Here is a 26,668-nt window from a genome sequence, read left to right on the forward strand (position 1 = left end):
AGCTTTTGCATCCTTGTCTTGAGGTGTATACATTACTTTCAGTTTTAAGCATCTCAAAACATTGGGGGGGGGGATAAGAAATAAAGGAGGTTTAATATTAATATTGTATTAAACCAATAACATGAGATTAAACCTAGCCAAACAGAGTCCAAAGATCTAATAGAAGGTAATTCAGGGAGGGAGATGCCTGGAAAGAAGCAGCAGTGAAAGAAACAAATTAATGGCATTGAAGGCCTGTTTTGAAAGCAAACAGCCAGTTTGAGCTATTTTGCACGGAGCATACCACAGGTTTGCCATACTCCCCAAAACTGAGTTTCTGGCTGAAATGGAAATGTGAGTTGTGTGCAGAATAATGAAGTCAGCATGCACTGAAAAATCTTTCTCCCTATCTCATGAAGAAATCTCAGGTGTTGAGGCCTAGACTGTTGGCGGTCATTAAAAGAGAAAAAAAAGGAGTGTCCAAAACTAATTGGGCCTCTGCAAATTCAGGCAGGACCTGGCACTCGGCAAGGCTGGAGGTCAGGAGATCCCAACCATCCCAATGGGGCCAAATGCCCCTCTGCCTTAGCTGAGAGAGGAGGACCTCTCTCAACCTCTTTCTCCCAAGCGTGCCCATCTGAGGGAGACCGACATGCGACCAAGTCACTGAGCATGCCCTCCTTCAGTTGGAAGGCAACTGGAAAAAAAAAAGAAAGAAAGAAACAGGACTTAAAAGGCTGCAGGAAACTTTAAGAAAACCTAGAGACCTGATGAACCCGATGAAAATGATCTATGTAAGTGCAATGACCACCATGAATTGCCTGTGTGAATGCCGGAATAATATTGTTTCTAGATCTCAGAGGGAAAAAAAAAAAGAGGAAATGTTTAGTTATGACTGGCAGCTTTGCCCCAGAAAAGTCCTCCAAAATAAAAAATACAAGCTGCAAACTAATGCAGCCGAAATTGTATCTCTTGCCTTTATAATTTCTGGATATTTTCCATATAGAAATGTTTACATGCTTATGTATATGATATATCTGCATAATTCCTAATTGCATGGCTAGGTCCTCATAGAAGCAGTGCTAACTTCAGCAGCCCTGAACCTCAACATAAGGATCCTGTTACATTGCCTGAGTGATCACCTGGTGCAATTAATACTGATTGCATGTGTTAGGTTTGATTCTGATGTGCTACACTGGAATTATGACAGAAAGCCACAGATATGAGCAGCTACCAAAAGCTGAAATTAACATTCTCTATTCTCAGATGAGAATAATAGTTTACAGCATTTTTACCATGGCTGAACAGAAATAAGGTGGCATGGTATCCAACCACATCAACTTGTTTCTGCCCCAGGAAATCCCATTCTCCTTTAAACTTAGTTTTATGTCACATTTTTCTATTATTTCACATATTTCTGTTCTAAGCTTTTTAACAATATTGGCTAATGTATTAAGAAATTGCTGTTACTAGTTTCACAATTACTTTTGCTAAAAAAATATGAATAGTTACCACCATGTTTATACTATTATTACATCTTAACCTTGCACTTCATTGCTAACCCAAAACAATTCTAGTAACCCAAACACTCTAACTTAAGAACATACCATATCACTGTTTTCCTCTCTAACCAACAAATATGACATTAAAACCTTGTTGGATAAGACAATAATTTCTGCATTTAAACATACATCTTGACTTGTTTTGTGTTGCATTGCAGCATCAGCCAAAGGGGAGGCTTTCGGTTTTGTTGCAGTAAGACAGACCTCTTCGCAGCTGCTCTTCTGAGCTGTTGTGGGAAACAGCAACTTTAACCTTGGCAGGGCAGGGGAATGGGAGCAGCAGGAGTGATATTTTGCCAGCCATCTCAAGAATCCAACTAGTGTCCAGACTTGGAACAGGTAACAGCTGGAAGACATCTAGTTCAGCATTTATTCTGGACTGGAACCAGCAGTCAAGCCAATCTATCATAGAATTAGATGGAAGTGTTGTCCAGGTAAGGGGTTTGAGCACTTAGCTAGTAAAATGTGTTGTTCTCTCAAGGACGTTAGAGATTCCTTTCTCTGTTGCAGAGTTTTTGTTTAGGTTTTTTTTCTGAGCGTGAAAAACACTGAAACAAAAAAATTATTCAGCATACTGTGTCCTGTATAAATCAGTATACTTCATTGTGACCACAGGAATGAAGACCTGGAAATTCGTTTTCCACCACCTTGTGGTCTGTCTTGCATTTTTATCTGTTTAAAGTAAGGCAGCCCTCTCTTGAAGCAGAATGCTTACATTTGACACCATCAGAGTGCCGTGTCCAAAAGGCTGGCTGTTTTTTGTCCAGCTATAACAGCAGAGAGAGCTGACAAAATGGAAACATTTCTTTGCTGATGGTTGACACTTATTTTGCAGAGGTGGAAACAGATGCAACGCAGAGGAGAATCCAGCTTTCAGGCTCTTAGGTACAAAGCATGCCAAGATGTTTGACCCTGAGTAATCCTGGGGCCATGAAGAGCCCTGAGCTTCTCTGTGCAGGTTAGATGGCCGAAGACCATGGGCTCCTTTTACATCCCACTTGTCAGAGCCACAAAGTTATCTCTGAACTTCTTTCGCCTCACCTCCATGTCCCCAGTGAAGGAATGCACGGTGGAGAAACAGGCTTCCTCTCCTCTGCTTCTGCAATGGCTTCAGCATCTATTGCAACACAGGTGAGTCTAGCCCAAAGAGACACGGGAGAGGATATCACAGACAAAGTGACTGAGAACTGGTGCAGGGCTTGTATCTTCATTAGTTCTCCATCTATTTTTATGGGTTTGTTTTGGATTTTTTTTTTTCCTGTGCATGAAGCTCCCTCAGACATGCCCCTTATCACAAAGGAAGACTCTGCATAATTAATTCGCAACATAATGGTCCCATGTCATAATTAATTTATTCATTTTCTTGTTGTATAACTGTTTCTCTACTTAACTGACTGACTTTGGTAATAGTTCTCTGCATAATTGATTCATATTGCTGTTGATTCTCCCCATTTTTATTTAATACCAGAAATGATTTGCTGTATAACTGCTTCATTGCTTAACTCATTATCTACACAATTGCTTGGTATCATAATGGATTCACTGCTTAACTGTCTCACAGGATAATGAACAGCAAGTAACGACTGTCCACTTTTCACCACGATTTCCCTTCCCTACATCAGCCTCTCCCTTTCTTTACATGACAACCCAAAGCTTTCCTGACATCCGTTTTACCCCCTCAGCCCATTTCAAAACGTCACTGCTATCACCAGTCCCCTGACCCTTATTCTGATGCCTCCAGCCCCCTTTAGTGTCCTCCCCCAAACCTCTCCCAGCTGCATCACACAGAGTCTGCAGAGTTTCAGCTCTGTCTCCCTTGTATATTCACAAAGTGGTCGTGCTCTGCTTTTTCAACCTTCATGCTCATCCCTTCCATCCTCCTTTCACTGCTTAGGTTCATGCCTGTCCCCTCCATGGACATTTTTGCCTACTGACTCTTGTAATCTTTCTTTTGCACATTTATGCCTGGAAGACACCCCTGGACTACTCCAGAAAACCTCTATTCTGCCTCCTCCTTGAAATCTTCCCCCAAACCCACACCTTCTGAGCTCCATACAATGCCTGCTACGCCAGAGGCCACTGCAGTATTACTGTCCCTTGTATGACAGTGGTAAAACTTTAAAACTGCTGGCAACACACCCAGACTGCTTATGCGTCGTCGCACATACCATCACACTGCTCCTGATCCTAATTCTCTTCACAACGTATTACATCCTTCTTAAAAAGCACACGTAGGCTGGTGACTTTGTCTTGTATATTTGCACTGCCCTGCCTGAGATATCTGGGAAAAAATGTAAATAATAAATGCATTTCCAGAAAGTTAAAAATCATCCTTAGCTTCTTTCCTTCCTGTAGGGATGACCCCAAAACTCCAAGCTACTCCTCCCCTATTCACTTGCTTGGAAATTATGTTTTGTTCTGAATCTTCTGTCAGTATGAGCCAGATCTCCAAGGAGCAATTAAAAAGCAGCAAGGCAAGTCCTGCCTGACAATCCCATTGCAGGAGTCCTTTAGGAAAGACATAAGACCAGGGTTGTGGGGACATGAAATTCTTATTCGCAACTTATATGATTCCCTATGTGTAAAGATAAAGAGAAAAATCTTCTCCCTTACTTCTGTCTTCCTGCATACAGCAATCAGGAGTAGCTGCTGCTGCCCTTCTGTGCCATGAGAATGATTCCTCCTGCCTTTACTACATCAGAGGTGGTGAATACATTGATATTTTGTATATAAGGTAATTCTTAGGTTGGCAGGAAGGTATATTGGTCTAAATTGTTCTCCATTGTAAGGCACTCAGTTTTGATAGCTTTAAACACAGATGGCATTTATCTGTTCATTCTACAGGTAAAACATGCCTGATGAGAACAAAGCAAGATTTAATATTCTAATATAAATGCCATTTCTTATTGCTGTCAACCATAGCACTTGAATAAATATTATACCTCCTTCCTTCAAGAAATCACAGTAGAGTTATTTCTTGCAATTGAACCAGGTTCCAGGGAGACGCATTCTGCTGGTGGTTTCTGCAAGGAGCTTGGGGCATGACCCCATTTTAAGATCCCTGAAATGGCTGTTTAGCAACTTAGGGGATCAGGTCAATTGGTTTAAACCTTGCTTGGGTCCTGAGACTTTGAATTAGAGTGGCACTGACAGCCAGCACTATTAGCAGTTACTGCCATCTATGGGTAGGATCATTTTGGCTTTATTCCTTAGTGATTGTGTCTTCGTTACAAACAATATACCTGGTCTCATACATAAACAAAAATAATGGAAGCAATGACACAGTCATCCATGATTTCTCCACTCAAAATAACAGAGGAAGGACTTCACCTGCGCATCCACCTGAAAAGAATGGGAGAAGATTTTGAACACTTAAAATTATCTGCCATAGATGAGGAAAACAATGACATTGCTTTATTTTCCATCTTCAGTATGCTGGGTGCTGCCTTCGCTTTAAAACCACTGGGGCACACTTATCCCTGATAAAACAGCACTGAAATTACTCCAAATGCACCTTATCATTTGCATATTCATTTCGATGCTGTTATAGCCTTTTTTTTTTTTAAATCCCTTCAAAGTGGGAAAGCATTCATACACTGGTGACTCTCATTCTTTCCCAGCCTGGGAGGTTTTTAGCTTTTCCCATTTAGAATTAAGAGTAGTTTGGGGTATTCATCACCCCTGACAGCTGTTAATCCCCCTCAACTCTATACAGTCACTGCATTAAAACATTTGAAGTAAGTAACAGGACTATTCAATGCTATTTTGGATTGCACCTGTGGTTGTTTTAGCCCATTAGTCTCTCTCTGACAGTGGCTAGTCGCAGATGCTTTAGGGGGAAAGTAAAAAACCTCCATAGTGGAAAATTAATGCCAGGGCACAGGAACCAGTCCCTTGCTGTTATAGGTAACTACATTATAAAACCCCTCTCACAAGCCAATCAGATCCATCTTAAAACTGATTTCAGTTTTTGATCCCTCCTGATTCCTGTTGGGAAGCTTTTCACGGCGACCATTCTGTTGAGTAAAAACCTTTTAATTTCCAGTCTACATTTATTTATGGCCACTTTATACTAAATGTTTCTTTATCAATAATATTCTCTTGCATAAACACTGGTTCTTTTTTCTTTCTCTGCCTATTTTTACAGTCCTATTTTGTTTACAGGTAGAAAAAAGATCCCAAAACAAGCTTGTTTTGCTAAGCTAAAGCAGTCTCTTAGTTTTGGCTGTGATAGAGTTAATTTTCTTTCTAGTAGCTGGCATAGTGTTATATTTTGGGTTCAGTATGAGAAGAATGTTGATAACACACTGATGTTTTCAGTTGTTGCTAAGTAGTGTTTAGACTAAGGCAAGGATTTTTCAGCTTCTCCTGCCCAGCCAGCAAGAAGGCTGGAGGGTCACAAGAAGTTGGGAGGGGACACAGCCAGGGCAGCTGACCCAAACTGGCCAAAGGGGCATTCCATACTATGTGACATCATGCCCAGTATATAAACTGGGGGGAGTGGGGCTGGGGGGGGATCACTGCCCAGGAACTAACTGGGCATCGGTCAGCAAGTGGTGAGCAATTGCATTGTGCATCACTTGTTTTGTATATTCCAATTCTTTTATTGTCATTTTATTATTGTTATTACTATCATTATTAGTTTCTTCCCTTCTGTTCTCTTAAACTGTTCTTATCTCAACCCATGAGTTTTACTTTTTTTCCTGATTGTCTCCCCCATCCCACAGGGTGGGGGGGAAGTGAGTGAGCGGCTGCGTGGTGCTTAGCTGCTGGCTGGGGTTAAATCACGACAAGAAGCCAATCTCTTTTTAATCACCTGCACCGGAAAAGACTCTGCACTCCCCTTGATTATCCTGTTGACACTAGGTTGCCAGTTTGAATATGAATTCATCTTTCCTGTATTGCAGTGACCAGAACTGTAGTTTGTGTTTGAAATGACATTATACTCAAGAGTCAGTGAAACTTTCCATGTGAACCACTGAAAATACCCTACTTGACACACCCTACTTAGGATTACACTAGCTGTCCTTGCAGCCACAGCACATTGGTGGGTCAATGATACCTCAGAGCTCATTTTACCCTCCCCTTCAGTTTTGACCTAAAAGGACAGCAGATATTGTTATTAGTCCTTATTTTGTACTTTGTATTACTTCGCCATTTCTGTTTGACCTAAAAGGACAGCAGATATTGTTATTAGTCCTTATTTTGTACTTTGTATTACTTCGCCATTTCTGTTACCCCAGTTTTTAAGGTCATCCACCACTTCTTAATCCTTCTCTGCAGATTTCACTGTGACAGCCAAGGCGGCTATAACTCCATAGATCAGTGAACACTGTGTGTCTGCAGGGACAAAGTTTTCAGGATACTAACCCTGTAACCTTCAGCGTGTTTCATTTATAGTCTCTAAGTAGGACCTAATGACTTCCATGGGGCAATGCATAGAAGAAAGCCAAGCATTAAGCAAGTTAGAATCATGAGATAGCAGAAAGTTGTTCGTCCTGTCCTCTCCTGGCTTGTGACTACACTGCTTATGCCTCTTTGTGCAGGAATTAGTCCCTGACGCCCAGTTAGCAAAATGGATAGCTCTGAAGCTACTGCAGCCTACTGAAGCTGCCTCCAGAGCTCAGTGAATCTACCTGCTGGTTAGTATACAAGTCTTAAACATGGAGAAGGTTGAAACGGGGGATCTGGAAGATGACACTGGAAAGGGGGAAAAAATGAACGAGTTGACATCTGACACAAAGACAGAAAGTCAGTTGCACCAGGAGATCTCTGTAGCCAGCTAGCAGTACCGACTTTGCTGCCCTTAGAGAAGATGAAAACGGGCACTGCGCGACAGCCAGCACGTGCGGGTGCATTTGACCCTGAATGGGCTGACTCCAGGTGCAATCGCAGCCTCCATCTATACCAGCGCTTCTTGCATACGTTATCTGCCACCGTATCCAAGTGCAGAAATCAACTGCAAAACAGAAACCGGCAGACGATCTAAAAGGACATACTTCAGTAGTCACAGTTTTGCCTTTCAATTGCCGTAGCAAGCGCAGGGGTTTTAAAGGGATTGTTGGAGAAAGAATGTGAAAGAAAATACACTGCACCAATTTCTGAATCATCCGTAGGTGAAAAGAGAACTGCCTGCAGACTCACAAATGTCAGGAATTACTGCCGTGGTGATGCCAGGCAATGTGCATACAACAGCCAAGCTGAAGCAATGCACATTAGGGGCAAGTTTCTGCTTTTACTTGCAAGGAAAACAAACACGGCAGTGCGGGTGAGCCCACCGATGTCCCTGAACTCGTACAGTGCAAGTGGTTTGGGAAACGGCTATTCATGTAGCATTAGTCTGTGAGTATAGTGATACCTTTCTGATATACTGAAGGAACATTTATAGTTTATTTTGTAATAACAGCGATGGCTTCTACCGTTCTGCTTTATCACCACAGCAGCTGGAGGGAATTGCTGCTACAGATGCTGGCCTTGTGTACCTGCATTGTCCCAGCTGTTGTGACAAGCCCCGTTGCCGTGGCACTGCGATGTGCCACTGTGGTTCATCTACTTTTGCATTTATATAGATACACCTGAGTGATTCCATCGTCATACTGATTTACTGTAATAACTGATTCTGGTAAGAAGAAAAGGTGCCGCATGCTTTTGGTGAAGGTGTACGCAACAGAAAAAATAAGAGTCGCTCTGAAGGAAGTGCTGCCTGGAGAAAATGGCAGCTGGTCGAACTTATTTCTTCTCGTATTAGTTCCCTTCAAATATTAAGTACCTTTGTTTCAACAACAGCACGTAAAGAAGTACGCCCGTCTTTTCAGCAAAAGTGAAGGCACAGCAGACTTCACCCACTCTAGTGGTTATGGCAATTGCTCAAGGATTAAGGCTCCAGACTCTTGGCTCCACCAAGTTGCCTAATTGTGCAAATTACTTGGTTCATTACTTTGAAACCCGAAATCTCAGCCTCGTCCCAGAATGACGGTGTTTGTCTGAAATGCACTTTTCTCTACTAAACGTCCACCTTTGCCCAGAACGAAGAAGGAACGACGTGCTTCAGCAAGGGCTCGGGGGTCGGACAGGAGGTACCGGACCGTGCCCGTCCTGCAGCACCAGCCCAAACCTCCCTCCCCAAATACTCCCTTTTTTCACCTAAAGGAAGGACGGAAATAGCAGTGCCGCTCCGCGACGCCTGGCAGAGCCTGAGCCACTAAGGGCTGACTCCCGGCACCTCAGGGCCGAGGCCCATGAGGGGGGGATGCCGGTGTCGGTACCCCCGCAGCCCCCGGGAGGGCACCGGGGGACTCTCCGCCGGGCCGGGCCGGGCCGGGCCGGGCCGGGCCGGGCCGGGCCCGCCCTCACAGGCACCGCCTACGCAGCCGGCCCGCCCGCGCCGCTCTTCTCTCCGCGGCCGCCCCCTGAGCCATAAAATCAATCGCGGCGCCAACCCGCCTCTTCTGCCACGTGCCGGAGGCGGAAGTGAGATGCCGGGGCGGTGCGTGCTCAAGCGATGGCGTTCCAGTAGCGGCGGCGGCAGCAGCGGCAGTTTCCCTCCTTCCCACCTCTTCCGTCGTCGGGACCGGGTGGCGCGGCCATGGCCAGGGGCCAGGCAGCCGCGGCCACGGCTGTGAGCGGCGGGAGGCGGGCGCTGCTGCTGCTGCGGCCGCGCGGTGCGGACGGCGCCTTCCCGCCCGCCGCCGCTGCCGCCTCACGTGACGGCCGCGCGCCCCCCTCCCCCGCGCGCCGTTGCCTCGGCGACTGGCAGCGCCCGGCCGCGCCGCCGGGCTCCGGGGCGGCCGTTACGGCCGTTAACGGCAGCGCCGGGTGGGGCGGGCGCGTCGGCGGGACCGGCAGGGAGAGCCGCCGCCGCGGGGAGCGGGGTGAGAGCTGGGGCGGGAGAGAGTCCTCACCTCCCCTCCCCTGACGCGACCCCGGGAGTCCAGCGGCGTGGGCGGGCCCCCCGCGGAGAGAGAGGGGCCTGCGAGGGGTGCGGGGCCGTCTCGCAGGGGTGACTGCCCACAGCGGTTAGCCCGTGTTGATCTTGAAGTAAGGCGGCTAAGGCGTAGCCGTATTTTCTGCCCGGGTGTTTTAAAATAGAACGCCTTTGAGGACAGGGAGTTCTGCCTCCCGACAGTTTACCTCATGTTGCGTCTCGCGTTCTCTCCGTCGGCTCGTTTATGCAAGTGTCTGTGTGGAAGCTACGCTGACTTAGATTTAGCGCTGAAAATATTTTCTGTAGAAAGAGTCAAGGGCAAATTGTGAGCCGTTACCTTTTCTCTAAAGGGCAACCAGTGAAGGTTTGCTTCTTTAACAGAGTCTGTGGATTTAGTCCTCAAAGCTTCGAACTGCTCACAGCTTCCACCGATTATGCTGATAACTGTAAAGGACCAATTTTAAGAGCCTGACAGTTGGTGGGATTTTTCTTGGACATTATATCCTTGGAGAGCATCTCAGAAATGCAGTAGTAGCGTTGTCTTTTATTTTCAAGCTCTTGTGCGTAGCGCTTGTTAGTCAGATACCTTTTCAGTTTCAAGCAAGCTGCGATAATCTCAATGCACTGTCTAATGTTTTGTCATAAATGAAAAATATTTGGTGTAGCAAGGAAACTCCTGGAAAGCAAACATGTTGATTAAATATTCTTTCTTAAAAATAACTTGCATTTTTTTTAATCTTTTTTTTTTCAGATGTAAGCATCTCCGCATCATCATCTTTACAAAGCAAAGGGAATATTTCCTTATTGGGAAATAGGAAGCTTTTTTTTGACACTCATGCGCTGGTATGCCTCTTGGAAGAAAATGGTAATTTGCTAGAAATGGGTAGCTATTTTTAATGTCATTTCATGGGGGTTTTTTTTAGTTTACAAAGTTTGTTACTTACTTACTTGGCATGTGATGTTACAGCTTCAGTTTCATGGATTTTTTTTTTTATATACTGAGTAAGAACATGTAGGTTTTTTTCTACTTCCAAAGGGAAACAGTGAGCTTATAAGTTTGATTGGAATAATTTATTATCCTATTCATAATTCAAAGTGCTAAAGAGAAATCAAATTTTAAGAATTGAGAGTAAAAACCAGAGTTTTCAAAGTAGTGGTTTAAAACATATTGATTGGATTCTTACATATGTAGTATATAGCAACTTGAATGTGCAACAGTGTGTTATGACAGGATTGATTATGGCCTACTATGTTAAATGCAGGGTGGGGGGGTATCTCTTCTTTTTGGTGATGGCAAACTATTACATCAGCTCAGCTATCGAAAGCAACTTGGTCTCAGACCCTGTAAGTGCTTTCTAACGCTTAGTTTGAAACAATCATGCTTTTGCAAGTGTTTGTTTTCATAATGATTAAATCTTGTTCATGACACTTTTACTCCTGCATTTTGAAAGTGGAAGAGTTGAGAGTCTTTCTAGGGATGATGTTTTACAATAGTTCCCAATATATTCAGTTTAAAAGGTTTCTAATAGGGACTTAGAGCCTGATAGTCCTAAAATGAGAGCAGTTAGCTCTGTTTTCAGTTGTTGAGTTTCGTACATCTTCAGTGGTACTGAAGATTTATAGTATACTGAAAGTAAGCATCTTCTTTCCAGGGTCAGAATTCTTGCTCATAGAAATAACCACGTGAGAAATGACATTCCATAATACTTGTAGAAAATTTCCACTGTTTATCGTGCTGATACTGTAATAGTGCTGTACTACAGAAGCAGCTATACTATCTCACAGATATAATTCTGGGGTGGGGGAACTTGGATGTACTGATTGGTTGTGTTCTTTTGTTAGTGCTGAATCAAGAGGAGTATGTTTTATTGTCTTCCGTAACTGATGTTTGTTTTAACTTGGTGCTGAGTATTAGCAAGTGGTGTTTCTGTAAACCATCCAGATTTAGGTGTCTCTGAATGTTGTTGCATTTTGTTTTGCTTAGGTTTCACTACTCAGCAGTCGGAGGTCATTGTATCTGCATTAGTGAAAATTATGAACACCAACCTGGATATGATTTACAAGGACATGGTCACCAAAGTACAGCAGGTTAGATCAGAGACAATGGTGGGGTTAAAGTAAATCAAAACCTGGTATGCCTGCTAATGAAATATGTGCTGCTATTTATTATTGTTAGAGACTGTGTTTTAAAAGTTTGAAGGTGAAGAACACACATCCTTGTGTATCTATTGGCTAGTGAATTTTGTCTTGAGTTTATCAAATACTTACCAAAGTGTTGTGGTGGACTTTGAGATTTAGGTAATGTGAGTTGGTATGCAAACCACAGGTAGTTTTTTTTTAGTTTCAGCTTTATTGTAGCATGAAGTAGAATTACTGAGGAGGCTTTTAGACATAGGAGGTATTCGGTGCATGGATTTGAATAGTCACAGCTCCTACATATATTCTTTTGTAGACTTGTAACAAGGAAGTGCAGATTCCCTCAGTTATTTCCCACCGTGTTACGTGGTACCTTTTTATTTACCTTTGTGTCACAGTGACGTTTATATTGTATTAGAATGAAGCTGAATTTTCTTTTTTTATAGATGTTTTTAGGGCATGATTAGTGTAGTTGTATACACTGATAAGATATAGGTACATGTGTAGTTTGGATGCTGATATTGAAATCTATCTCCTTGTTCATGGTATCCTCTAAACCTACCCAGCATATACATCGTGGTGGGAGGAGGTGAAGAAAACTTGCTTGGAAATAGACTGATAATGCTGAGTATCTACGGAGATCCTTCCTGGCTACCAGGAAATTGTGTACAACTGAACTGAATTGTTAGCTTTGACTTGTGAGGGAATGATTGTTTTAATGAATAATTGGGTCTGGAGGCAAGACTTTTTCTGATACTGGCTGTGATTTTTTGGGGGCCTGTTGGCAGGTCATACAAAGGTAGATCCATGTAAGGAATTGGACATGACAGTGTTGAATATTGCCACATTGAGCTCTTGGGCATCTGGCTCCAGAAATGAAACTGAAATTCAGAGTAAGGCGTGATTCACTGCATGTGGAACTTAAGCATCTTTGAATAGGATTCGCAATATCTGGTATGCTGGAATTCCGATGTGTAAGCTGGTCAAACAGACCAATGCTGACAAGCAACGTAGCTGAAGTACAACCTCTGGGGCTGCTCTGTGAGGCTGGGGTTCACAGCCCCAGGTCACCTTCTGAATGCAAGCTTTAACTTACTTCATAGTAACTAGACTGCTGCCTTAAAATATGAGAAAACAACAGCTGCTGTCTTTATAGGATAGTAGTCTTGGCAGTATGTCATCTCATTAGGAAGTGGGATACCTGGATTTTGCACAACCTTCCATCTAGGGAGGTTTCAGCCCATCCTTCCTAGCTTTTAGAGTCCAGGCAAAGCGGACGTGGGAGTGCTGCCTCCTCCTGTGCCGAGTTTGTTCCACAGTCAATCAGGGAATGCAATGTTAAAGGGACTGTTTCTCCCATGGTTGATTGTCTTTTACAGTAAGCAGTCTACAATAAGCAATCCAAACCTGCTTCTATGCCCAGCTTTTTTGAATGAAAGTAAACACGTTTTCCTTTGTTTTGTTCTGAATTAAATGATGATGATGATGGTGGATGTTTTGTGAGACCCTCAGGTGACTTTCTGCCATTAAGATTCAAATGTGCAGGTTTGTACAGCATGTTAAGATAGAAGCAGCTCAGGAAGCGTGTATGCCATGAACTCCAGGCAACATGATAAACCTGTACTTCCTTGTAGTCTTTGAATGCACAAGGTCTTATGCAAAAAAAAGAATGAAGAATTGGAAGACGACTTGGAACATTGTGGACGTAGCTATTGCCATTAGGCCATAGTTGAGTATGTAAAAGATAAAGTATTACACTGGTTAGATAAAACCTTAGGGAAAAAGAAATAAGTGTGTGTGTATGTATAGAGGTGAGGAGGAGAAAGAATATGGAAGATTCTGTTCTGTCTTCTGAGTTCCCTGAAGAGGGGAGAGAATAAAAGCAAGCTGGAGACATCAGGGAGTAAGAGAAGAGGTTTCCATGGCAGTACTCTTTCTGTAGACTTTTAGTCTACAGACTGACACATTTTTTTAGACTTGTGGTCAGGTAACCTGGTGAGGCATCTCCAGATGCCACTTAGAAATATAACACTGCAAGTTAGAATAGTATTTCCTGACAAAAGTGAAGTTAAGAGTGCTTTGTCAGATTTGTAGAGTTCTTAGTCCAGAATCAAAAGCAAGGGACTACTTATTAGAGGGAGATCTTCAGAGAAGAGAAGGCAGTCCCTGTTTGCATGTGTGGATAGTGTAGGATCTAGAACAATGTCTACAGACTTTTCCATCCTTGAAAGTTGCAGAGGATTCTTGTTTGTCTTCTGTCAGCTCAGTATAACAGACTGAGAAGAGCAATTAAAACTAAGTACAGTGCATGATTCTGAGTAGTGAAGCAGAGTGAGCCCCCTTGCAGAGGGAGGTAAAAAAAGCAGGTTATTACAAAAGAGTATGGTTGCATTGAGGAATTTGGGTCTGAAAGCCAGCTTTCCTCATTTAGCTCAGAGACACCTCTTCTCTCCTTAATGCCTTTGCTAGCTTAAGAATTTGAAGACTTGGAATAAACTATTAATTGAATTCTTCTGATCTGTGTTAGCACTGCTGATTTTGTCAAATGTTACCAATGTTTGAGCTTAACTTGCTTATGTTGTCACTGTCACTTAATTTATCTTGCTTTCTGAAAGTCAGATAATCAGTCTGAAATTGCTGAATTAAAAATTTCAGGGTACCAAAATAGACCATCATATCTGTAGGCACAGATGAGAGAAAGCATTATAGTTATGATATGTTCTGAGGTTTTTCTTCCCTCTTTTAAAGGAAATTGCACTTCAGCAAGTAATGTCCCATATTGGTGGCGTGAAAAAGGACATGATTATTTTGGAAAAAAGTGAATTTTCAGCACTTCGTTCAGAAAATGAGGTAAAAATCACTATCTTGGAAAGTGCTATTCTAGCACTAGCTTATTTTTTCTAATGATGTAAAAAAAGCATCTTGAACCCAAGGGGTTGTCTGTGGGACAAATATGCTTTAACACCTTCATTAATGACCTTGTTGATGGGGCAGAGTACACCCTCAGCAAGTCTGCAGATGGTACAAAGCTGGGAGCAGTGACTAGTACACCAGGCAGTTGTGCCATCAGTTGTGCCATTCCTGTCATCCTATTTCCCCAGCCTGTTGACATCCCTCTGAATGGATGTCAACAGGCTGGGGAAATAGGATGACAGGAATCTCATGAAGTTGAACAAATGGAAATGCCAAGTCCTGCACTTGGGGAGGAATAGCCCCAGGCACCAGGACAGGCTGGGCCTGACCAGCTGGAAAGCAGCTTTGCAGAAGAGGCCCTGAGGGTCGTGATGGATACCAGGTTGACCATGAGCCAGCAATGAGCCCTTGGGGCAAGGACCACTAACAACCTCCTGGGCTGTGTTTGGAGGGCTGCCACTGGGTCAAGGGAGGTGATCCTTCCCCTCTGCCTGGCACTGGTGAGACTTCATCTGGAGTGCTGCGTCCAGTTCTGGGCTCTCCAGCACAAGGGAGATATGGACATGCTGGACAGAGTCCAACAAGCAGCCAGAAAGATCAGTAAGGATCATCTGACTGATCATCATGGAGTATCTGACACATGAGGAAAGACTGCGAGAGCTGGGACTGTTTAGCCTGGAGAAGTGAAGGCTCAGAAGGAATCTCATCAATGTGTACAAATATTTGAAAGCGGGGGGGGTGGTGGGTGTATAAAGAAGATGGACAGGTTCTTTCCAGTGTTGTCTGGTAACAGAACAATAAGTAATTGGCACAGATCAAAATGTGGGAAATGCTATTTAAAACCAAGAAAACAGTTTTTACTCTAAGGGTGGTAGAACACTGGAACAGGATACCCAGAGAGGCTGTGGAATCCCTATCCTGGAGATATTCAAAACCCAACTGGATGCAGCCCTGAGCAACCTGCTCTAGTCACCCCCGCTTTGAGCAGGGGATAGGACTGGATGATCTCCAGAGAGAGTTAATAAAAGATGCTACAGCTGTACCCGTTTCATGTGTCTTTTGAAAGAGATGAAGTAATAAAATAATTTGGATTAGAAAGGACCTCTAGGGAACATTAGGTAGTTGTAGGCTGCAGTATGATTGCCATTTAGCCATTTTTTCTTAAAGCCGAACAAACCCATCTCTCTCTTTCCTCTTCCCCCCCACCCACAACACAGTGTGCTCCAGCCCCCCATCATCATGGCCCTCCAGCAGACTTGCATGTCAACATCTGTCTTTTACCAGGGAGCCTAAAGCTGGACACAGCACTTCCAGTACAGGCTCACAAGTGCTGAATATGGGGAAATAATCACTTTCTTTGGCCTGCTGGATTTACTCTTGTTAATACCATCCTATGCATTTGGCTGCCTTTACTGCTGTGGGACACTGCTGCTTCTGTCTTGTGCTGTTGTTTGGAAATGCACAGTACTGAGTAAACATGCATGTGATGTCTATACATGTGCTGAGGACATAGAGTTAAACCATGCTCAGTGTGCCTTCCTCTTCACATGGATTATAGTCGTTGCTACTGATCATGCAAATTCATTAGTATTTCTAGATTATGTGGGTTTATATACAGTAATAAAGTGTACAATTTTTTTTCTACTCTCCCAGAAAATAAAACTTGAACTCCAGCAGATAAAGAAGCAAGTCATGGTAAGATACTATACCGATATAATTATGAATTAACACCTGTCTGCTTTAAAAAAAAATAAAAAATTTTGCTTTCAAGATTTTATCTTGAAAGCTGTGCTTCATTGTTGTGATATATAGGATATTGAAATTGCAGTTGATGGTACACTGTGGGCTGCAGCAAAGACAATTTCATGCACGCTTCATTTATGATGACAGAGAACTGTGAATGGTACAAGAGGTGAAGAAAAATTTAACTGCAGATTTTTTTTTTTTTTACTTACATGTCCTTAGTTCAAATTCAGAAAGTGGCTGCCATGTCATGGTTAAGGCTGAGTGAAGTTCTGCATTTAGGCCTGCCTGTTGCATGTAAAGATGCAACATACTTTGAAAATTACAGCACTTGCTAATTGGCTTGAGTTTGGGGGGGGGGGGGGGTGTTTTTTTCTCTGAAGACTTATCTGTTAGCTGTCAAGAATTTAAATAGCTTTTAAATGGCTTCTTTAGGCCGCTAAGTTTGGGACCATTATGTTTGGTCCCATTTGTTTGGGAGCAAATGACCATTGCAAGAAAACAGACTCTGTAGAAGACTTACTGTTAATTATCATACTGATTCTTATTCTTACCAGGTTTAAGCATCAGTGCTGTGTTTCTGTTCTTTATAGTTTGCCTGTCTTGAATAGTGCTCCAAACACCCTTTTACTGTCAAAAAAAAGAAAGATTGTCTTAAAATCTATTATTTCAATGGGTGTATAGTTGTAAGCAGCCTTTACACAGGAACAAACATTCTTGCAAGAGTGATTAAGATTGGAAACTGGGAAACATTAACTGTTTTTAGGGAGTATGGACATCTGACTTGAGAACTACTGTTTCCTGCTGAGATGTCCTTCTTAGCTGGAAGGATGGAGCACTTTTTGTTCCCTAGGATTTGTCCATGGAACTGTCAGACTGTTGGACTTGTTGAGCTAGCTGACAATGTGGTCAAACCCAGCCTAGTGCCTCCTTGCTGTTTCGTTCCTATTATCTTTGATTTCTTTTTGCACTGTCATCTCTAAAAGGAGAACATAAATTTCTCAAGGCTAATCCTGCATGTTTCATACTGTGTTATGAAGTGCTTAATGCATCTGGGTTTTCAGAATACCATTTTAAAATACATTCATCATCTAATTTTTGAATTGTAACTTATTTTATGGTTTTAGTTGTTTATAAATAAGATAGTGTAATCCACTGGTAGAGCATCAAGGATCTGAGTCATATTTTCTTAAAAGCTAGATGTCTTTAAATTTTACTTTTAAATGTAATTCTCACAAGGGCAAGTTATTTTATGTTTGCTCATACTTGTTCCTCTAAAAGACAAAAAGACACAATGTTGTAAAAGTTTAAGAAAAATTTATTTCTAATTTTTGATTGATTAAACTGTAATATATCACGTAATGACATCTAATTATAAACCAGTTAAAGGTCAAAAATTCAGACATAGAAATTGAGTCTCATTATTGTTCATACTAATTTAGTGAACTCTTGACTAGTTGACATTGGCCTACTTGAGAGATGCTTATTTGGTTTTAATAGTAGAATCTCCCAGAACATCAGCAATCTTTTGTTTCTCCCACACATTCATCTGATCAGCAGTTTGCCGCATGACAAACTATCAGCTGGCTGGAATCCCTGCCAGGAGGTTGCATTAAAATGGCAGCTGTCACTGAGAAAAGCAGGAATCACTTATAGCTTTTGATGAAGTAAAATGCAAGTGTACAACTTAGGCTAGTTTTTAAAAGTTAGATGTTTAAAAATATAATAAACATTTCCTGACTCTAGCTTTTTCTGAAGGCTCTAGATGTAGTCTTTAGAAACATATTTTCTTTTATATTGGAAGGTTAGAAACTGCTTTTAAAGTTGTTTTGAGCATCAAGGTTGCTCCATGGAGGAAGTCCAACTTATAGGTGTACCTAGGCATGGATTTCTAGAAATCAGAGTTATGAGTTATGAAACATTCCTGGCACTTAAAAAAGGATGTGCTCTCAATTAAGTGCAGTTCTCAGTGTTCTGGTTTTAAAAGTAATTGTCGGTTTTTAATTCCAAAATCCAATTCGTACTATAGAACATGAGTATTTCCCAGGGGAAGAATAGGAATACTTATACTTTTGAAAATTATGTACGTTAATTGGAGAAAAGCTTGATTCCTGAAATATGTAAAGAAAGGCACAATATATTTGTCTAATTCTTTCTGCTTATGATTAAATAAAGTTTTGCTTGCTAATTTATCAATTTTTTCCCATTAGGATGAAATTACCAAAGTTCGTGCAGATAACAAATTAAACCTAAACCTAGAGAAGAGCAGAGTAAAAGAATTGGTAAGTTTTGGTTACTTTCTTCTAGAAACACCTCAACACTGAGTAATCTCCAAATTTGGGTAAAAGCATCTTACCCAAAGAGCATTTTTGTACTAATCTATAGTATCATTCACCTTCAAAATATTAATTCAAGTCATTCATCCTTATGCTGCTATAGTACAAGGTGTCATATTTGGTTTTTATGTTTATCTATTTTGATATTGTTTTAATATCAGGATTAACACACTACACTTAAATATATTAGATATTTAATCTAAATATGCTGACTAGCTGCCTAGAGGTTTTCTATGTTATTACTATATCTCTTTCTCTATTTTCACACTTAATTAAGTTTACACATTTCATCAAATTTATCATCACTGAAGATGTTTCATTTCCCTATAGCTAGAGAATTTATAGCATAGGTAGTTTGTCAGGAAACACCTATTGTGAAAATACTTGTAATTTATTTTTTTTAATTGTAACTGATACTGGTTCAGATTGTTTTGAATATTTGAAATATCTGGTAGGACTGAATTAATGTGATCTTAAATTAGAATAACGTAGATGAAGAATTAGAAGATTAACAAGTTTTTGCATTATATGTAGCACTCTAAATAGAATTCTGGTCCCATAGATATTTTTTTAATAGCTTTTAGGACCTCAGAGAAATTGCATCTTCTAAATTGAAAGATCTTTTAATGACATTTTTCTATTATTCCTTATTCAGTCCTTTTTCACAGGTGTATAATGAAGATGTAGTATTTATCTCCAATTTAGGCAATAAGAAGGGTTCAAGTAGATATCGTACATCTTCTGTGTGTGCCCCTTGAAGTTTTTCACATGCTTAGTTTAGGTAACAGCTGTGTCAGTGATTTAGTATAATGACTAACAGTCTGTTATCCCATGGTAGATGCTTGCATAAAGTACAACTTGAGCAGGTAGAATTCTTGTTTAAAGGTTGATAATTCATGGTAATGTTTTAAAAAAAATCATATGAAATGTATTATCTGTGTAGATGATAAGCTTTGCAAAGCTTCAGGCTTACAAAACCTATTTAAAACCGCTTCACCAGTGATAAATTAGGCACTAGTGGTTTTTTGTGTATTTATGTAGGATCCTGGAATCTGGACTCTGTTGTGCAGAACACTACATTATTTTGACTGCCTCCCAGGAAAAGCAAACTGTGCATGTCAACATCAACTTTCTCTTAAGAAAGTTGATCAACTTTGTAGTCTGTTGTGCAACTACAATGTCATTGTTTCTGTGAAAACTGCTCTTCTGTTCCCCCCCGCTTCAATTGCCAGCTCTGCCATGCATGAACAGAAAAGGGAAAAAGGCAGATGAATGGGGAGCAGGTTCTAGCATATATGCTGAGTTAGGGGAGAGACGTAATCCGGTATTTTCTGTAGTAGGCAGATCATCATTATCATATTTACTTCAATTGTAATGTGACTTAGGACTCAATATCTAGCTTTCTGAGAGAAAACTCAGGATTATTGAAGGTTACTGTGCATTCTTAGTAAGTTACTATTCAGAAGAGAAATGTCCTAAGTTTAAATTGATTTAACTTGAAGCACTAAGTAAAATGTTTTTGTCTTTCAGTTTTGCTTGGAATAAGAACTGAAGGACAATTTATTAATTTGTCAACACCGATGTGGACAGTCTTTAAAGTTTCAAACCACTTTACATTTCTTGGAGAGTCCCAAATTGCTTAATGCACATCTGTTTATGCTGTGATTTATATGTGCAGTGATACAGATGTGATTTAAAAACTTGAAGTACAGTACAAAATTCCATATATATTCATGTGTTCATGCATCACAGTGCCTCTAAGCTTGCTGTTAAAAATATCAAGGTGCATCTGAGAACTGAATTTTCTCTGCACTGTGAAAAACGTGGACTTAAGGGGAAATCTCCCTGTTGAATTTCAGGGGGGAAGTTTAACCTTGTCTTTGCAACTTTTTTTATGCACTGGTAGTGTTACAGATGTGTGGTGATGCCTTGCAGTAAAAGGATATATTTCACTGTCTTAAACCCAAGCTTAAAATTCTTGGGTCTGACCTAAAGTTCTAGCCACAGAGCAAAACTTCAACAAACACAAACATCAAGAAAGAAGCCTGTAGAATATAAATTGGTCAGAAAATGTGTATTTGGCTAACAGCATCTATTTAAAGTAAAACAGGCGAGCTATTTCAACCCATAATATTGTTTATTTTAAAATGTCATGGGTTTTGGTAGTGATGATCAGTTTATTAATGTGAGGTCCTATTCTTATGTGAAATTTCACCTCAAGCTTAATTTTAATTAGGTTCTTTTATAAATATTCTGCCATCTTACCACTTTCAAAACCATATATTTATATAAAATGTCTGAATTTCTGTGTTTATCTTTCTCTTCATTTTGCAGAATCCAGTGACTGTTTCATTAATTGCAGACATGCTGTTACTTGTCTCTTTTATGTTATTTTCTACATTTGTAGCAGACTGCTATCTCTTAACTTCATCTTTAGATCAGTCAAAAGTCCAAATAGAGCTCTAGATCTGTAAGGAGCGTTTTTCAATGCTGAGGCATTTATGTAGATTAATCTGAGTTTAATATTAAAGTGGAATAAGCTTCCAGAGTGGAGGAAAAATAAAGCGACTTTCCACATGGGAATGTCAACAGATGAGGTTATTGCTATGTAACTAAGGATTCTGAGATGGGTGCCTGATGACCTTAATACTCTGCACTATAGACTGGTAGTTTAGCAGCTGTCCATGAATAATTTAATTGCCCCAGTAGTGGGACAGGAACCATTATCAATGTCAAGGTAAATCGTGCCTGTTCATGAGTCATAAGGGTGACCTGCCTTAAAGGTATGCCTCTTCAATTTGGATTTAACTTTCCTTGAACCCAAATAGCTGTAATTTAAAAATAAGCCACAGCTTCTGATGTTCCACAAATGAATGGCTTAATGTGAGATACAAAGGTTCTATATTTAACAAATATGTCATGAAATGATGGTCAGAACAATACAAATGGGGAGTGCATGCAGTGCTGGCTAAACATTTCTTTGGTAGCTGAGTTTGATATGATGTTTAAAAATTGTACTCCCCTTTCTGAAGAAAGTAGATGGTTCAGTCTTAATTGTGCTTGTATGCTCAATGGATTAGTTAACTGTTCCAGAGTTACTGTTTAGAAATGCAAATCTGCCAACCTTTCTTCCAGCTGCTTATTAATATATACAGTTTTTGCAGAAGATGATAGTCTGATGGACTTGTTAGAGGTGTGGATGAACACCTGTCTAAATTGTGCTTTTCCACAGGACAGCAATTACCTACAACACTGTCTTCCAAGTGTTGTCAGACAATAATCTTGTCCAGATTCAGTGTTCTACAGAATTTGGAAACAAAGGAATATGCTTTTAAGTGTGTGGGGAAAAGTTTAATGACAATATGATGTTTATCTTTTTTTTTCCCCTCCCTCTAGTACTCACTTAATGAAAGAAAACTACTTGAAATGAGGACAGAAATAGTGGAATTGGTAAGAACTTGGTAGCTGATTATTACACAGCAAATCTTTTTGTACTTGTGTTATAGACCCAGTATTCTTTTTAGAGTTGTTCATGTCTTTAGGCACTTTAATGTACAAAATGTCATTGTACTTCATTGTTTCCCTGTGTATTTTCATATTGGTACAAGTAACTGAAGTGTCTACAGAATAAGGTGGCTTTCATGTATGTTATTAGACCCTCTGCATGTATATATAAACTGTCCAGTGGTCACTTTGATTTGAAACTTCATGCATGCAGTATTTTCTCTAGATGGAATTCTACTCCTAATGTTAGTTCATGAAATTAATTTTTCCCCTCTGTGTTCAGTGAGACTGAAACACACCGCTAGACTGATTTGGCTTCATTTTAGAGGAGGTTTTTACCAAGCACTTCCTCTTCCTTTGTTTCCTTTCTGTAGTATAGGGAATTATTCCTAGGAAGGTGTCTAGCAGTAAATCATTAACTGATTCACAATGTTTCAGTAGTGCTGATTTGACAATATCAGCAACTCAGCAGCTGTTCTCAGTTTATAAGTTTGATCTTTCAGTTTTTTCTGAGTAATAATTCTGTCCCATTTTTTTACAGAAGTCGTGTCTTCTGTCATAATCAGATTCTGAATTTGTCTGTAGCTGGTTTTGTGGTAGAATTCATTACAAGGTGAAGACGTGCTCTTTTTTTACATCAGAAGACCAATTCTCACTTTCTCTAATGATCCATAGATCTTTATGCTCCGGTATGTTTTTGTCACAAAAGGCTCTTAGACCTCTCAATAGCTCTTATAATTGAGTAGTGACTTTAATATCAGTGGGGCCAAACAACAGATTGATGTTAATATTTAGGCTGCTAGATTGAGGTAAGAAGGCATCCAGTTCTGCCACTTTCTAGATTCTGTGTTAAGGAACATGTAATCATTTAAATTTTCCGACTTCACCAAATTATTCAATTCCTTGGATATAATCAGCTTGGAAGGAACTTGTTCTCTTTGAATGCAAGTTAACATACATTTAAGGAAGAACCAAAAATACAGCTTGAAGGGATGGGTAAAATTGCTAAATAAACTAGAAACTGTTCAAATTGCATAATTTTGTTGCTTTGCTTTTTAGCATGCACAACAAGATCGAGCTTTGACCCAAACAGACCGAAAAATAGACACAGAAGTTGCAGACCTGAAAACAATGCTAGAATCTCACAAACTTGATAATATTAAGTACTTAGCAGGTAAGGAATCTGATGGTTATCTCTCATGGTGAAACTGTTAAACATTGTTAAATGTTTGGCAAACTCTCAATTGGCTGTATTCCTAAAGGCCCCGATTAAAACAAAAAAAATACTTGAAATAGTCTCAGTCAAGATTAGCAGCCTTATTTGTATACTTAACCCAGGCAAAGTTTCCTGTGATCCGCAACTTTATTTTGCATGGGCCGTGGCTCTCTGACTTTTTGGTTTTTCCCCTGCTTTATACTGTAATAATAATGTGTATGAGAAATCTAAAAGACTGCCTGTTAACAAGGGCCAAAAAGTTCTTCTGTGCCTGACTTAATTTACAAAAGCAGCCTGCTGCATTCCTGCACTTCTAGGATTTCTTCATCTGTCCAATGGAGATCTGTATGCAAAATGGAACATTTCAGCTTTTCTGACTGTTCAGTGCCACGTATTCTTTAAACTTTCATTTTTCAGGCACGTGCATTAGAAAAATACTGTGTGTGTGTGTGTGCGCCAACATTATTGCCCTAGGTAACTTTAATATTTTTATACTTTGCTACTGAGTGTGCAGTGCTATTAAATGAGCAGGTTTGCAGTAGAAAATTATTCTTATGATACAGATTTTCTGATTATTCTTTTACAATGGATTTTGTCACAAGTACAATCACTTACATCTATTCATAGTACTGTACTTCAGGCATATCCGTTAGAGAGAACCATTACTGGAAAATGAAAGGCACTTTATTAAAATGAGAGGAAATTCTTTTCCCCACCATCCCTATGTTGAACTCTGCAAAAATATGTTGAACTCTGCATGAAAAAAGAAAAAATTAAAAATAATTTGCATTGTGTTTGATGTTCTCCTGTTGCAAACAGTGGCAAAAAACTTTTGTGTGTATATCTAGTAAACCAAAAGTTGATTTCATTTAAATAGGAATTTTAAAAATTGCAAACTGGTAAGGCTTGTTAAAGATAGCTTTCATTTATTTGTTTGAATGCTTGACTGTGATTTAATAATCCTGTTATTCATTTCCTCACTTTACAATTGTAACTTGCCATACTGATCTTTTTTGGAGTGGTAAGCACCTAAGGGTTTCTTTCGGCCTTTTGATAGTTTTCCAGCCTGGTTTTCCTGCATTCTTTTTTCTTCCTTTTTATTTGTCATTTTTGTGCCCCTCCACCTTGACATTGTTTATGTAAATCAAAACCCTTCTTTTCTTACATGGAGAAGGGGTGGTGGTTACACTTTTAGTATTGTAGTAAGATGCATACATAGCCATCTGAAGAAGTGTTCCAAGAGCCTAATGATTTAATGTCTCTGTTTTCTTCCCCATTTTTATTTTCTTTCAGGTTCAGTATTTACATGCCTTACTGTAGCATTGGGATTTTATCGTTTATGGATATAATAAAACGTCAATTTAAAGGGACTTCTACTGTTTTGTTTTCTGGAAAAAAAAAAAAAAAGAAGTTTTATCTTTGCCTGGATTTTAACCAAGTCTTGACTGATTTATTTATTTTTTTTGTAAAGCAGACTGTATTGAGAATGTAACCAAAGATGTGCCTAGAAACAAACTGTACACATATAGTGCATATTTTGAAACATACCTCTGATGAAAGCATGGTATGCGCTTTTCTGCCATTTCCCTCCATTCTGAACTACAATACACCTTGCTGCTACAATGCATCATGTAAGTGAAGACTGGCATTCGTACCAATGGCATAGGGCTGCGTGCTATAGAGAAGAATCTACAGAATTATGTTCCCTTGCCTATTCAGACATGCTTGCCACGGTCAGTTGCATGTATCAGACTGAAGTTTTGATGATTAATGTAAAACTGAAACTACATGTTTTGTGGCTTGGAGGCACTCTTGTATAAGTAGAATTTGTGTTAACTGAGTCATACTTGCTTACTTCCCTCCTTCTAACACTTGTTCATACAGTTACTATGATCAAATATTTGTTTTTCTATTTTTATAACATTATAGTTATCAGCTTGTTTTCCAGATGGCCATCCCAATCAGTCATCTGTCATGAAAGAGTACTGTGTAATGACAGCAGTGTTTGCTGCTAGTTTTCTTTGTAATATATTTGTAGAGGTTTTTGTGACTAACTTGCCTTTGGTATATATAAGTATCTGATACTCATTCCATATGCTAATAGTTAACTTTACCACTGTAACTGGAAGGTTGAAATGCAGTAAAATACACTAGTTGTGTTAATTTACAGTTAAGTGATACAAAGTGTCTCTGGTGCTGCCTTCCTGATGGAAGGGAATTGATGCTTCTAGCAAGGAAAGAGATTTTAAATAGTGGTTAGGAAGCAAGAGACCTGCAATACTGACAGTCTTCTGGGATTTTTGTTGGTTTACTTTAAAAAATAAAAAAAAATCCTGTTGATTCTTCAAATGTGGAACTTTGATGGTGATTATAATAATGAAAGCAGTAATGGAGACCTGCAAGGATGTTTAATACAGTTCTGAGCAAGCCCATGTAAGTGCAACTGAAAGCAATGAAGGCAGGCATTCAGTGCATCCAGATATCTGTCATTCTTCCACTGATGAAACAACTGCTTTAGTAGCAGACCTGCCGTCTATGTTCCTTCAGTTAAGGGAAATTTCCCTTTCTTGCTTGGTCTTGGGAGGAGAAAACAATCTATGCACTGGTAGTAAATGCTGTTAGAGCACAATCACAGCTTTGCTTAAGGAAAGTAAAGCTGTTTGGCTACTTTGTGCCTGTACCGTAATAACCATTTAACTTTTTTGGTGGTTGGGAGTGCCCAACTTTAATCATATGCAAGTGCGGAGCAAGAAATGAATGTCTGTAACAATACTATACTGGCCGGAAATAAAGAATTTTTAATATTTCATAGAATATGCTGAGTTTTCATTATCAATGCAACTTTTTAATTTGAATTTAATCTCTTTGAAGTTAAGTCACTGCTAATAGGACTTTTTTTAAGCTAAGAATTATCAACGTCAACAGCCCATCTAACAGTGAAGAGGAAAGAACAGTCAATAATGTAAGCAAAACTCTTATTGTGGACTAACTTAACAGCCCCTCCAAATGGAATGAATCTATAGTCAAGATTTTCACTTTTTTGTTTAAAAAATTATTTTTTTGTACTAAGTTATAGGACTTGACACTTTCTCAAATTAGATGAGCAATAATTTAATGTTTGGAATAACTTCAGTGTTGGTTCTTCTCAGGACAGATGATTCTATATATGTCTTATGTAATCAATATATCTTTGCCTGTATGCCTGAGCATCTGATAAATAGTTGCTAAAGTACCTATTTAGAGCTAATTTTAAATATAGGGTCTATCCTGCTAAAAGTAGATACTATGTAAATAAATTTTATTTTCAGGGCAGGTGGAAGGAGGAAGTGAAATATTATAGAGCAGCATTATCCTG

General features: G+C 39.9%; 1 protein-coding gene across 2 annotated transcripts in view; it reads left to right on the plus strand.

Annotated features, from left to right (window-relative positions):
* The first annotated feature begins 9,025 nt into the window (after nucleotides 1-9,025).
* MCUR1 (mitochondrial calcium uniporter regulator 1) overlaps nucleotides 9,026-26,668 on the plus strand; it is a 36,242-nt gene continuing 18,599 nt past the window's right edge. The window contains exons 1-9 of one of the 2 annotated variants that reach the window (XM_049823879.1): nucleotides 9,026-9,412; nucleotides 10,217-10,330; nucleotides 11,450-11,553; nucleotides 14,350-14,451; nucleotides 16,168-16,209; nucleotides 18,468-18,539; nucleotides 21,990-22,043; nucleotides 23,157-23,271; nucleotides 24,607-26,127. In XM_049823879.1, coding sequence (XP_049679836.1) covers nucleotides 9,127-9,412; nucleotides 10,217-10,330; nucleotides 11,450-11,553; nucleotides 14,350-14,451; nucleotides 16,168-16,209; nucleotides 18,468-18,539; nucleotides 21,990-22,043; nucleotides 23,157-23,271; nucleotides 24,607-24,662 — 945 coding nt within the window. In that variant the 5' untranslated portion in view covers nucleotides 9,026-9,126 and the 3' untranslated portion in view covers nucleotides 24,663-26,127. Of the gene's footprint in view, nucleotides 9,413-10,216; nucleotides 10,331-11,449; nucleotides 11,554-14,349; nucleotides 14,452-16,167; nucleotides 16,210-18,467; nucleotides 18,540-21,989; nucleotides 22,044-23,156; nucleotides 23,272-24,606; nucleotides 26,128-26,668 lie in introns of those variants that run through there. The other variant, XR_007508930.1, reaches the window with a different exon arrangement.

The sequence above is a fragment of the Accipiter gentilis genome, chromosome 20 (genome assembly GCF_929443795.1).
Source record: "Accipiter gentilis chromosome 20, bAccGen1.1, whole genome shotgun sequence".
Lineage (NCBI taxonomy): Eukaryota > Metazoa > Chordata > Aves > Accipitriformes > Accipitridae > Astur > Astur gentilis.